This window comes from Prinia subflava, chromosome 5 (genome assembly GCF_021018805.1).
Source record: "Prinia subflava isolate CZ2003 ecotype Zambia chromosome 5, Cam_Psub_1.2, whole genome shotgun sequence".
NCBI lineage: Eukaryota > Metazoa > Chordata > Aves > Passeriformes > Cisticolidae > Prinia > Prinia subflava.
The window spans coordinates 1,968,959-1,982,845 of record NC_086251.1 but is presented as its reverse complement, the minus strand read 5'-3'; the positions used below and the strand labels follow the sequence as shown (position 1 = coordinate 1,982,845).

The following is a 13,887-nucleotide window of genomic DNA, read 5'->3' as shown; positions in this document are numbered from 1 at the left end:
CAACTACAAAACTTGAATCTTTATTTCTGATCTGTTAGGCTGCAGTCAGGAATGTCCTTTAGGTGGAATCCGAGGGGCTGCATTGTTGTCCACCTACTCACAAGCGGGCAGGAGGGAACGAAATGCCAGGCTTTTGTCAGAGGTTATTTTCAGCTCGGTGATAGCAATGGCATGGCTCAGATCCCTGAAACTCTCACTCCCCTCCCCTCCCAGCTCACAGGGCTGACAGAGGGGGTCACAGCATTTAAAGAGAGCAGGAGCCCCTCCTGCTCACACCCTTTGAGACCCAAGGAAAGAGGGAGAACCTTCCAGTGGCTCCGGTAAGTACAGTCTCACGCGTTTTGCCAAAAAGGGTTTGGGTATTTTTTTTTATTCCTAACAGATGATAGAAGCAATTTGTTGCCTGACAAAGAAAACCAAGAAAACTCATACAGAAGTATGAGTCCTACAGAGCAGAGTTTAAGAGTTGGAGTAGCCAGTAGAGAGAAAGATTGTTCTGGCTCAGCCAGGCAAGCAGCTAGCAGTGCTGCAAGAGCAGGGCTGGGGGATCCTCACTAGGGACACTCATTGGGACCAGGCAAGACAGGATAACAGAAGTTTCAGAATGTTTAAAAACGTTGTTACAAAACTACAGAATTATTTTTTCTGCAAACAGTCAGTCTTTAGAAAGCACACGTACACAGCAAACAAATTTGTGTGCTTTCATTAGAGTATCCTAGAAGTAAAAAACCAAAACAAATCCCCCCAAATCTTCAAAATATTTCATGTCAGTCACCAACTGTTTTCATTACCAAATAATAAGAAAACTTCTATGCAGACTTGACAGAAAATGGCTAGGGAAGAATGCAGGATGAAAGAATTATTCCCAAACCCATCATTCAAGCATTCCAAAAGGCGTGATTGGTCAAGTCTTCAGAAAAAAAAACACCCCAATAATTCAAATAAATAAATGAATGAATACTTGTTTTTACTATGGAAAATTTTCTGCCTAAAAGTAAAATTATTTCAGATATGTAGATAAAATATGTTCTTTTTTGCATGCAGATACGTAGATAAAATAATTCTGTGTCTTATCTCAGTCATCACAGTGCTATTTCAAACTCTGTTATCGTTTTACCTGGCACTTAAAAGACTTAGTGCAGGGATAAGGAGTGAGAGAAGGATCTTGTGGAAGGAATAGTGAAAGCTGATAGCCCAGCATTAGGCCTGGAAAAAGGAACAGGTCATTGGTACAGCAGATGCAGCTTTGCACAGCCACACAGATCAGGCTGAGTGTGAATGTACAAGCACGTCACTGTGGGGTGTGGTTGGTTTCTAAGTCACAATGAAGGACCTTGTTCTAGTGTCAGGATATTGTATTTTTTGGAGATGAAATCTTAAATTTCTGCAGACGTGTGCATCAAGGAAGTTTCAAAGGAAATGTGGCATTACTAGGCTAGAAAATAATAAAAAAGTGGAAGAACAGAGATGAGAGCAAGGGAATGGGACACTACCAGCACATGATGTGCTTCACACCAAATCAGTTAAAATCTTTTGTTTCCAAGTGCCATTTGTGACTTAGCATGGCCAGTGTCAATGAAAAATCAGTATTTTCCTTCCAGTGTCAGAATTCCCATCCCTTGCCCTCTCTGTGTTGCTTCACTGCAGAACCAAGGGGAAAATGCTGGTTATTGTGAGATCATGGTGGAAGCTGTGTATGACACTAACTAATAAAATTTACCTGTAGCCACAGTCTGCTGAATGCACTGGAATACCAGAAATAGGATTATAAACACGTAACAAGATCACATCTCCATCAAATGAGCTCAGCCTTCAAACACCAATGTTCCCCCTGTTGTGAATCTCCCCTGCTGAGGGAGAAGCGCATTCCAGGAGGGGCTGGATTTTGACAGGAACACCCCCAGGCTGTTGGAGATGCAGTGGCATCTCCAATGCAGACACATCAAAAGAAAACCTCACCGTGAGTGTCAGCTGCAGAGAAAAACCACAGCAGCATTTTATTGCTGTTATATAAAGGAAGATCTATCTTGCTGGGGTGAGCAGCACTGAGGACAGGCAAATGAGTCACGGTGGTCACAGGACAGGGCACAGCAGAGCTGTGATTAGACACCAGAGGGAAGCTCTGGCTGCACTGGCATCTCCCACAGCCTTCAGCTGGGAAAGGAATTTCAAATGCAGCCTTGAGGGTTTGCATTTCAATGCAGACAGGCATGTTGGAGTTTTATATTATTATTGGTTGCTGGTTAGGTAAGGAATCAAGCAGTCAGTATTTTCATCCTCTGAGTCTAGACCAAGAACTTAGCTGGGACTAAAATGCAGAGAGATCCAAGGCACAGCCTGCCCACCACTCCCCACTGAGCATTTCTGCTACCAGTGGCCACCAAGACCAACATTTCCCATTCTGTTTGTCCCCTTCAAAGCCATCCTAACCCTAGCCTACCCTAACCCTGCCAACCACACAGTGCACAGCTCTGCAGTCCATGCAGGTAAGAGCTGAGCTCCAGACTGCCAAATGCATGAGCACAAAGAAGGGAAAACCTCGTGTTTAGCAAGGAAGCACCAGAATTAACTCAAATTAATTAATTACATTTTTCACCTGCAGCACAGTCAGGCATTAGCACTGCCTTTTACTCCTCCACATCTCATCAGGCCCACACTGCATCCATCACCCATTTAGATCAATGGATCAAAACACATATTTGGATTATATCCTTATCAATGGCACTGAGATTAGAGAGACACTCTGTGGCAGTGATGTGACACATTTGGACAGTATGACTAACAGCCCAAAAGAAGATGGCCCACAGTGTTTTCATGCCTGTGCAGAGCACACCAATGCTTCAAAGGCTTCCTTGCCCTGAGCCCAGCCTACAAAGGAGTAATATAAGCTCTAAATAATGGCAGGCACGAATCCTTGGCTGCACATCTCTGGTATAAATTCTGCTCCATATAGAAGCTGCATTCTGAAGAAGGACACAAGTAGCAATTGAGCAAGCCCAAGAATGCTCTAACAGCGCCCTGAGTGCCCACACGTGGCAACACCAACACTCAGAATTTTCTGTGTGGCACGTTCCTTACCTTTAGGATCAGTCTGCTCCACTTCCCAGCAGATCACCAGGATGTAACAAGTACCATGTGAGGAGCAGAGATGAAAACTTAAACAGATTAAGACAACAAAGTTGAGGGAATTTCACAGGGATTCAGACACTGACACCCCATGAAATTATGGGAAGTGGAGACTTGGGGTCTATTTTTTTCTGATGACAAATGGGAGACCAAGTTCTATTTGCACATTGAAAGGATGGAGCTTTACCCACTGTTGCAATTTGGATGAGTACAAAACTCTGAGTGCCACATCCCCTGTGGAGGTCACCTCCTCCTGGTTACCCCGCTGCACAGGCAGCAGCCACAGGGATGGGCACTCATCTCCAGAGGGACGAGCAAAGCCTGGACAGCAAGAGCACAGATGTGCCCTGGTACCTCTCCCAGCACAGACATCAGGGCAGGCACTGCTGTTCTCACACCACAACCCTCATGGGAATACTTCTGCCTTGCCTTTGTTCTTTCTCCTACACCTTCCCATCAGGTGATGCCAACAAAACATGGAAAATGTGTATGCATGCCCAGTCATGTTACTATAATTAGCCTCAGGAACAATGGTCCTCCTAAGAGCTTTAACCACAGCCCCTGACAGCACTATCACACTTTATCACACTTTTTCAGAGATTATTCTTTCCCCTTCAGCTGATGATGTAATGGCAGCTACTTTCTAACAACTATCCTTGCTGCCACAGGCCTGGTGTGCCTTTAGAGCTAACGGGGGAGAAGCAGCTTGACAGAGACCAGGGGTACAAACCACTCTCCTTCCCTCAGCTGGGGAGGGATTCCACTGGAGACCTGATTTGGAAGGGAACACTGCAGACACAAAAATCTCATTTTCGTTTTCAAGGAAGTGTCACAAAACCGATTTTTATCCACAGCTGCTCTTCCTTCTTTTAAAATGTTTGAAGCATGGCTTAAACTGTTTTTATAAGGGAAAAAAAAAGGGCACAAATAGAAAAGTACTTTAAAAATAGGAGAAAATATTGAATGGCAGACTGAGAATAAGATTTTACCTACATGAAAGATTCCTTTCTGCTCCTTTATCTCACATTTAAAAGAAATGGAAAAACCAATTTAACAGTGCTGTTCAGTAAAAGCTTCACTGAGTGAGAGAGGTCAAATTCATCATCAGCTCATCTGTGCACAGTTAGTTTTGTTTCTGATTTCAGCTACATCAGTTTTTTTGCTTCTCACTTGTTACATTGCAGATAGACAGAAGAAAGCTGAGTTTTCATTTCCTTTCTGCACCATTACTGTTTTGGAACTGCCAGAGCAGGTCTGCTCCTGAGCAGCCTCCCAGGAGAGCTGGGAGGGTCTGGAAGAGATGAACGATGCTCCAGTGCTATTGGTTCAGTGTGTGCACCTTCCCTCTGCTGGACAGACAACTCTTTTAGACCACTGCAGGATGTTTGGTCTTAGCTGTCAGAAAGGATTCGCCTCAGGGTGCAGAGCTGCATGTAGATATTGCTCATTTCATTCTGAAATTCAGAAGATCGAAGTGTAGAAGTCACTGAGATGATGATGAGCACAGGACATTAGTCCAGTGTAAATAGATAGTAAAATGTTAGTCTAAAACAGCACTAATTGAAAATACCAGCTCTGTTACATCACTGCTGTGATGAATTCCCCTCTCTCTCACCTGACCTCAGAAGAAAATTCTCAGGCAGCAGGCCCGATTCAGCCTTCCAAGCCCTCCTCTTGGTCAGAAGCACCTTTTGGTGAGTTTTATCAAGCACAAATAGCACCAGCAGGTTCCAAGTGCCTATAATAAGAAGGTGACTGGTTTTCCAAGAAGGAGGAGAAGGCCCGTGCCAGGGCCCTGGAACACGGCGATAATGCACTGTGCAGATGACAAGAGGCCGTCCCAGCCTTTCCAGAAACCATGACTCAAACCACAAAACACAAGGGCAGGCTGAGGGCTGGGGGTTCAGGTGTGTGCCAGGACAGGCACAGGGAAGGGCACTGAGAGCTGGGCTGGGCTCCTGCCCTCTGTGTGACCTTGGGCAAGGCACCTCCGTGCTGACTGCAGGAGCAACAACTGCAACGGTACCCACGGTGCTTTTTGTTCTCTGATGTTTAGATTTTAAATGCAATGACAAAAAACCACCAACCACACCATAAACACCTCAGCAACCTACCCATGATTACTTTACAATGACTGGGCAGCACAGTGATCTTGGGGCTGTTTCCTGAGGAACTCAGAAAAGGCTATGCTGAGGTACAGGAGAGTGTTGAAAGAAAATGACTATTTTACTGAAAACAAATCCTAGATCCTCTTTCGCAGAGGAGGGTTGAGTGATCCTAACACCTTTTCACCAAAACACCTCACAGTCATTTCACATATTGACCATCACAATATACCAAGCAAAGAAATATCCTTTTGTACAAGAAAGAAGCACAGGGACTGACACTGTCCCTGTCCCCAAAGCACCCTCACTTCTCTACCACACAGCTATAAAGTATATTGCAAGTATGCAGGAGCAGTCCACTGGGGAGGGAGGAGATTAGTATTATTATTTTAATCAAGCTGTTCCATTTAGAGGAATCCACATTTGCTGTTGTATTTATTTATGTAATTTGATTTCCTAGGTTAACCCTTCAGATAAAGATGCCAAACTGGGGAGGAGGAGCCAAGTGTGGGGCCTGTGAAAAGACAGTGTACCACGCTGAGGAAATCCAGTGCAATGGAAGGAGCTTCCACAAGTCCTGCTTCCTCTGCAGTAAGCTGAATGCTTTAACATCACAGCACCCTCCTCATAGCTCTGTGTAACTCTGCTATTAAAGCCACAACATTCATTTTTGTTAATAAATGCAGGTAGTTTTGCTGCCTTTTACCTGGAGCAATCTGCCTCTTGGGCTCCTGGTTTTTCTTTGTCCAAACATGAGATGGATTTTGTCAGGGAAACTGAGGTGCTGCAGAACTGCAGTATCCAGGTCCTTCTCCAGGAAACTCTTCCTTCTGTCCCAACAGCACAGGTTTGCTCCAGGTTAAAAAGTCCAGCAGAATTCAACAGCACTCATTAGGCAGAGGGATGATTACTTCTTTCCTTTGAGGAGATGATTACTTTTACAGTGAATCCTGACATTAATTTGTTTCACACTGAAAAGATAAAAGACCCCGATGTCATCAAAACCTCCAACCAACTCACACTCCTCCTTCCCATATTTCATGTAGTCCCATTCCATTTACTCTTTCCCTCCACACTCCTCTGATGTTTGGCTTCCAGGAATTTTGCTTTCTCTGCAGAAGAAGCAGAAATTAAAAAAAAAAATGAAATCAGAGAGAAGGCACAAACTCAGCTCTGTTTGCCCTTTGTGGAGAGGGAGAGAGCAAACAATTTGCTAAGAGCCAAAGACAGCTGAAGAGTTTATTTTGCAGACAATACTTGGGATTAATACCTTATATTTTGTAGACAATACTTGGGATTAGTACCTTTGCAGTATGACTTCCAGCATGACAGTTCAGGAGCCACTGAATCCCATTTTCTCCCTCCTTTCCTGGAGAGATGGAGACTTATTTGGGGGCATGAGACTGAACATGAAGTGCTTGGTGATACAGTGCAGAACTTTGCAGAATGATCCCAAAGGACACACCTGAGCTGTTTTTGTGCCCTAAAAGTGATGCCTGGAAGTCCAAGCGATGCCTTTAGTGATGCCTGAAAGGCCAAGTAAGAAAGGATTCCCTCAAAACATTTTCAGTTAACTGACAGCCTTCAGCCAATTCCTACAGAATGGTAAAAGGAAAAACTCAGTTTCAACTAGAACCTTCTTAATGCTTCCATGTTCTGACTATAACAATTAATAGTAAATAAAAATGAAGAGCTGTCCTAACAGAGCACGGCTACGGATATTTCTCAAGTGTAAGCTTTGTTCTTAGTACAACTGGATTGTTTTCTTTTATTAATTCATGGTATACAACTTACATTCATTGGCTCTGTCAAATATTTGGTTTGTTGTGGGGCTTTTCTTGGTTGGTTAGTGGTGTATTTTGGGGTTTTTTTTGGGTTTTTTTTCTTTTTCTTCTTTTTTTCTTTTCTTTTTTTTTTTTTTTTTAAATTTTCCCTTATTTGCCCCTTGCTTTAAGTCTGAATTAAATTATTATTAGCTTAGATACCAAAAATAGTATTTCCACCAGGAGTATGTTTAAGGTTAAGACCTAAAGATGAATCTAAATGGCCCAGCTGGCATGTGCAAGGTATGTTAATTGGCTTTACTTCCCCCCATGATTCACACACACTACTCAGCAGCTCTGGGTGCCTCAGGATCGTGTATCACACCCATGGGCTTTTCTCTGAACCATTTATAGGATTTCATCTCTCAACAGCAGGAAACCAATCGCCCCCAACCTAAACTCAGGCACGGAAAGCCAGTTTAGCTGCACTTTTGTGTACTTCTATCTAAAACTATTTCAACTATACCTTCCATTTCACATTCTATTTGACCAGGCACACAAAGCACATCAGTATTTTTTGACCAAAGAGCCCAATTTCAGCAGAATCATAAACAGTTCCAAGCAAGTTGTTAACAGAGGAAGAATCATGTTAAACTATACGTAGCACTCTCTCTCTGCTCCACAGGTTTTCCCTGTGAGGACTACAATTGAGAAACTTGTTTCCAGCAGTCCCTGCTTTGCTGTTTAAACAGACTCCTGCTTACCTGCAGCCTGTTGCTGCACCGGCAGCTTTCACCCCGAGTGCAGCAGGGATGGACACTAGGCAGGATCTCACCCTTGCATCTCCTCAGGGAGAGCAGGATCTGCTGGCAGACGACAGGATCCAAGTTATTCCAACAATAGCACTTCAAGGGCTCCATCTGTCGTGGGGAATTGATACCCTATCCCTAAGGGACCAGAAATAGAAACACTTTAGCTGCTGCTAGAGTTTCCATCACCCCTTAACTCCCTTAGCAAACATAATTATCAACTCAAAGCAACACTGTAGTACGAGGAGATCAGGTTCACACGTTTACAGGAGTGCCTCGTTTTATTTCTGTTAACTAGAAAGGCCTTGGCAAATTATTTCCCCCTCCCCGGAATACAGGGAGGAGGAAAGCCACAAAGACAACCAGGGAGCTGGGGATGTATAAAATATTATATACTGCCTCTGAACAGCAGCCTGGTCTGGGGGTTGGAACTACATGGTCTTTAAAGTCCCTTCCAACCCAAACCAGCCTGGAGTCTGTAATGAAAGATGCAGAGGTTCCAGAGTATAAATTCCCTGTGGTAGATAAACTGGATTCAGAGGAGGACTTTTAAAGTAAACCTGGGGGAAATGGGCTAATCAAACCCTCAGGTAGCTCCTCCAGAGTTTGCACTTCTGGCCACTTGCAATACTTCTGTATTTGACAGCTTTCTATTGCATACATGAAGTCAGCAATTTTGTTTTCCAAGTTATCAATAGCTTATGACTGGAATGCCCTCTGCAGGGCAAGCATTTTGTTCTAAGGAACCTGGAGTGAAAGATTTTGCCAATTTTTTCCCCACTGCTAATCAACCACCGTTGAACAGTGAACAACTTGCAAGAAATACTGAAGCAGTAATTTTTTAGCATACTAGAAAATCCTGGTTTTCAAGAGAGACTCTGAATTGAAAGATCTTCCTCTCTCTGTGGGGTGGAGGCTGCCTCCTCCCAAAGTGGTGCATAAAACACCAGCATATACTCCTCACCAAATAGTGAGGAGGGTAAAAACTATTTTTTTCCCCCATTCATTATTAGTAGTGCTGTAGAGGACACAATTTGTATTCCCTGATGAAAGCTGGGCGTTCCTGTGGCACCTTCTTTCCAAAAGTCTGCCATCCCTTTCTTAGCGAGCTGAGCTCAGCTGTTGTTCTCTGTACCAAACGTGATTTTTAAGAGCTCTGCTTGGGAATGGCTACACCACACTCTTGTCATCCTGGAGCAAGTCTGACAGAGCTGACAATTGGCCTTAGTGCCACAGCTCCAACAAACAAATAATGATAAAAAACCCAGCACATCCTGCCTGACTCCAGATTTGGTGTCGATGTTAAAGCCTCTTTCACAAACACATCCCATCCAAACAGCCCGGGCTGAGCTCAGAAAGCCACCACACACTCACAGCAAGTATTTTGACAAGTCCACAAGCACAGTGGCATCGATGCCTCTGCAACCTTCTTTCCCCCCTTTTTTCAAATTTGGGAGTTAAGGATGGTTATCCCAAGTCCATTTTAAGCTTCACAGATCCAGATTTCCCTGGGATCACAGGATAACTTCAGAGTGACAAAAGAAGAACAGGTTTTGCACACACAGAGGAATCTTCCCCTTACTTCAGCAACAGCCCAGCCAAGTTTTATACTGACAAGTTTTATACTGACCAATTTAATGCTGACTGGCTCCTTTCCCCATATTTTTCAAGCCAAACAAAAATAAACAGTCCAATTAATTTAAACCACATAAATTCAAACTCCAAAAGGCAAACACTGACACATGCCTCTCTCTCCCTGTTTTCAGTGGCCTGCAGGAAGGCTCTGGACAGCACCACGGTAGCAGCTCACGAGTCTGAAATCTACTGCAAGACCTGCTACGGGAGAAAATACGGCCCCAAGGGGGTTGGCTTTGGGCAAGGGGCAGGATGCCTCAGCACTGACACTGGGGAACACCTGGGCCTGAACCTGCAGCAGTGAGTTCAACCCCAGGGACAGCTCCTGGTCCTGCTCATCTCTACCAGGGTGTTTTATGTATTTTATTCTGTTGCCATAACAACATCCAGCATAAGAAGCAGAGTTTGCTACACCCTTTGCTTCCACGGACACAGTAATTTACAGGTTTTAATGATGCTCAGTGTCTTTAAACCAGCTTTACAAATTATCCCCTCCTTCAAGAGGCAATTATCTTGCAGAAGCAGCCTTTATATGCCACCACACGTGTAAATATTCACTGCAATTGTAATTTGCCATTTGCAGCACAGTGGTGAAGTCACATCCACCACAGAAAAGGAGAGTATTTTATTTTTCCTGTTAGAGGCTAAAATTCACTCTTAGAGAAATAATCACACTACCCCATACTGTCAGCTCTGCTCTCAGTGGGGGAAATAACATTTCTAAATCCTCCCTGTGGTTCGAATAACACTTACAAACACACTGAGAATGTGTTTGAACAAAGAAATTCTAATGGGACACCATCTCCCAAAAGCACATAATTAGCCCTGACAGTTCATTTTTACAGGATTTTCCTGCAATTCTCAAAGCTGCACATTTCTAAATCAACGAGGCTTCTTCCTTCTGGTGGTCTGACTGTAAAGAAACCAATTAACCAATATGCTGTGTAGGAAATAAAAGCTTAAACAATGTATTTAACTGTAGCTCCTTGTACCACACAAATCCATTACGGGCAGAGTTCTGCACCAAAAACTGTTGCATCCTGTGGATATAATGACCTGTTGCAGTCCAGCGACCTGATAATTCAGAAATCATTCTGTAAAAGGCTTGATGCACAAAGATAAAAAGCACAAAGCCCAGAAATAGAAAACAAAGGTATTTTTCTGATGTCTTTTTGACCCTAGGCCAGGTAAGAACCCCTGTCCAAACAGTTCACTGCCTAATGAAATTATGGCATGAAAAACCTGAATTTTTATTTTGTTTGATGAGTACCAGCAGATAAGCAGTTATGAAAACTAGATATCTTTTCCTTGTATTTTTCTTCTTGCCTCTCAAGGAGAGAAAATGGAGTTTTACTTCAATTTTCATTAAATATCATCTTTTCTGCTGTTAGTTCTATGTACTTTGCCCAGAAAAGGAAATATCAGAGCTTACAGTACCAGTTTCTTAATCACACAACATAGCATTTAATAGAATACTTTCATTTTCTTCTTTTTTTATCCCCTTCTGCATGTCAGAGACCAGCAATGTAATATTTTTTAATGCCTTACTAAAAAATAATGAAATCCTTCTTCTAAAGAAGATAACATTTTTAAGCAGCTTTAAAAACTTCTGTTTTAGGGGCTCACCAAAGCCTGCTCGCCCTTCAACACCAACTAATGCTTCCAAGTTTGCCAAAAAGATGGTAGATGTGGATAAATGTCCCCGTTGTGGCAAATCAGTGTATGCTGCAGAGAAGATCATGGGAGGAGGAAAAGTAAGTAGTGACTTCAGCACCAGGAGAAAAACCCCACTCTTTTATAATAGTGAGAAACCACAGCTGAGAGGCCCTTGATCATTTAAATTATCACTCATAAAATTAACATAAGGGTGAATCTGCAAATTGCTGCGACAGGTATTAAAATCTTGTGCTTTTTGCAAACCTTTTTCTACTTTTTGCTGCTTACTGATGTCTGAGGAGCAAGCAGATTACTGTACAAGCTGGCTTTGATCTCTGGGTATATTTAAAAATATTTACTTGTAGTGGCAATTAAAGATATAAAGACAAAGTAAGTGAAAAAAGGCCAACCCAGAATGACTAAAAATTGCAGCCACAAGATGAACAAACCCATTTTAACCTCTCCTCACCACACAAAGCAGTAGTTGTTGGTTTTTTACCTGCTGGCTGTGCACCTTCTGTGCCACACCATGACTTGTCCTCCTCTGCCCAGCCTTGGCACAAGAGCTGCTTCCGCTGCGCCATTTGCGGGAAGAGTTTGGAGTCCACCAACGTCACGGACAAGGATGGAGAGCTCTACTGCAAAGGTGAGAGCTGCAGGGAGCTCAGCTGGGGCACAGGGTCAGCCTAAAATCAGTCTCTTCAGACCTAGGATTGCCACTGAGATTTACCTTGCTGTCCGCTTAACATCCCCTGGAAATTTCATTTTGTCTTTTTTTAACAACTCTCTGAAAGCAACGAGCTATGGTAACATTGTAGTTGTTCTACTATTAACATTTCTACTATTCTACAATTAACATTTAAATTTTAAAGCTGTGATTTTTCTACAAATGTGACAACCTCTCAAATCTGTCAGCCCTCCTAACAGAGCGCTGGCAACGTCTGCAGGGCAGGCTCTTGTGCCTGCACAGTCTCACTCACTGAAATAAAAAATCCACAGAGCTTTGGTCCTCCAGGTCAGAATTGTTGGCAGTAAAATTCTAAAGTTATTTCCACTGCATTGGTAGCATGGAAGCTAAGGCAAAAATGGTAAATTATACATCTGGATGTTCTGCCTAGATTCAGAAAGTTCACAGACTTGACTTGACTCCCAGAAATAGCTTAAGGGGAAAAAAATACATGAAGTTTTTATACCCAAAGCTAAACTTTATAGAGAACCCTCAAGAAGAACACTGGAGTTCTGTGACTTTGGGTACAGCCTGTCAAACACAAGTGCATCAAACTGGCATATCTGGAGAAATATGCTCACCACGACCACTTAGCAGAATTGTGATAAATAACTAGGCACACATTAACCAATATAGAGCTCAAATGGAATTACTTAAACACCCATCAACAGTTTCTGGATTATGCTCCAGTTCTCCTTCTTAAAAATCTCTGGTTTACTCTGTGTTACTCATCAGACCAAGTTTTAGTGAGCATTTTCAGACAGGAAAGTAACTTTAATGAAAATATTACTTAGATCTAAAAAAATATATAGTTTCTTAACTTTTTCTGAGATCACCAGATGCAAATTTGGTGAAATTCAAACATGTGATACCAGTTTCACTATTAAGAACTGGATAAACTTGTGGAAAATACACTTTTTCAGATTTCCTTCCTTTTTACCAACTTAAATGTGACAGTAACTTAAAAATTAAAATCGAAAGACATTTACCTCTGGGAGCCTTCAGAGTACCACTGACCTTCTCCTCCTTCTTTTGCAGTTTGCTACGCAAAAAATTTTGGTCCCAAAGGAATTGGATTTGGTGGCCTCACTCAAGTGGAAAAGAAAGAATGTGAATGAGAAGAAATGCAGGCCACAGACTCAAACTGCTGTTGATGCTGTCAAGTAAAACACTAAATAACATACGAAAGAACCTAGGGCATTGGATTAAGATTTTCCACATTGCAGGCAAAAAAATTTGTGAGTTGTATTTTAAGAAATTCTTGGAGTAGATTAAAAAGGTACAGTGATAAAACTAGACTCATGTTTGTGTTTAGTGTATAAAGACAAGGAACCTCATGGAACATTTTTGCTTCTTAAACCAATACTGGAATTGTAGATTACCACAGGGATCCCTTCTGGAGTGAAGGGTCCAGGTGCTCCCAGTCAGATTGTATTTTCTTTTGTTCACAATGTTCATCTCTCTGTATTTCCACGAGTCTCCTAGCTGACTTTTGGACATGCTGATATTTGTGTTATAACAAGCAGACGTCATTGGCTTTGAGACAATTAAAAAGGATTTGAAATCCTCTCTCTCTGAGGGAGGCATTTCTAAAAAGCCTCAATGTTTTCTCTCAATACAGTGTTGTAAGTTTTGTCTGTTTTCAAGTTCCAATAAAGTACTTACTGCTTCACATGATTTTTATTTGTATTTGCTTGTGCTTATACAGTCCACGGTGTTTCAGATAAATGGATTTCATCAAGATGAATGAAACCCCCCATAGCTTAGCCACAATAATTGCATTTCACTGCATTGCTTACCATGTCAGTTCTAGATGGTATCTCACCTTAATTTCCTGATCTTGAACTCCTTCCCTGCTGGTTTTCCTTGCTCCCTGCTTTCACTTACACTCATATCACACTGCCCAGCTGGCCCCTCCTTTCCCTGGGAACGTGGCTGACATGAGATATTCCAGATGCACTGGGGAACAATTCCCTCTTTTTATGCACATTGCTATCTTCCATCATACACTTACCCATTTTTATTCCCCATCAGGGCATATATATGTGAAAAACAAAGCAAAGATT

General features: G+C 42.5%; 1 protein-coding gene across 1 annotated transcript; it reads left to right on the top strand.

Annotated features, from left to right (window-relative positions):
- The first annotated feature begins 208 nt into the window (after positions 1 to 208).
- CSRP3 (cysteine and glycine rich protein 3) lies at positions 209 to 13,875 on the top strand. The gene is made up of 6 exons (XM_063397546.1): positions 209 to 320; positions 5,692 to 5,822; positions 9,570 to 9,738; positions 11,057 to 11,192; positions 11,647 to 11,740; positions 12,860 to 13,875. Exons 2-6 carry the CDS (start codon positions 5,711 to 5,713, stop codon positions 12,937 to 12,939), a joined length of 591 nt encoding a protein of 196 aa, XP_063253616.1. The 5' UTR covers positions 209 to 320; positions 5,692 to 5,710; the 3' UTR covers positions 12,940 to 13,875.
- Positions 13,876 to 13,887: the final 12 nt, after the last annotated feature.

Bases quoted from the DNA above. Each gene is read 5' to 3' on its own strand.
- CSRP3 (XM_063397546.1), top strand. From the start codon at position 5,711: ATGCCAAACTGGGGAGGAGGAGCCAAGTGTGGGGCCTGTGAAAAGACA. The intron at 5,823-9,569 runs GTAAGCTGAATG...CCCTGTTTTCAG, and splicing joins CAAGTCCTGCTTCCTCTGCA to TGGCCTGCAGGAAGGCTCTG. The intron at 11,193-11,646 runs GTAAGTAGTGAC...TCCTCTGCCCAG, and splicing joins AGATCATGGGAGGAGGAAAA to CCTTGGCACAAGAGCTGCTT.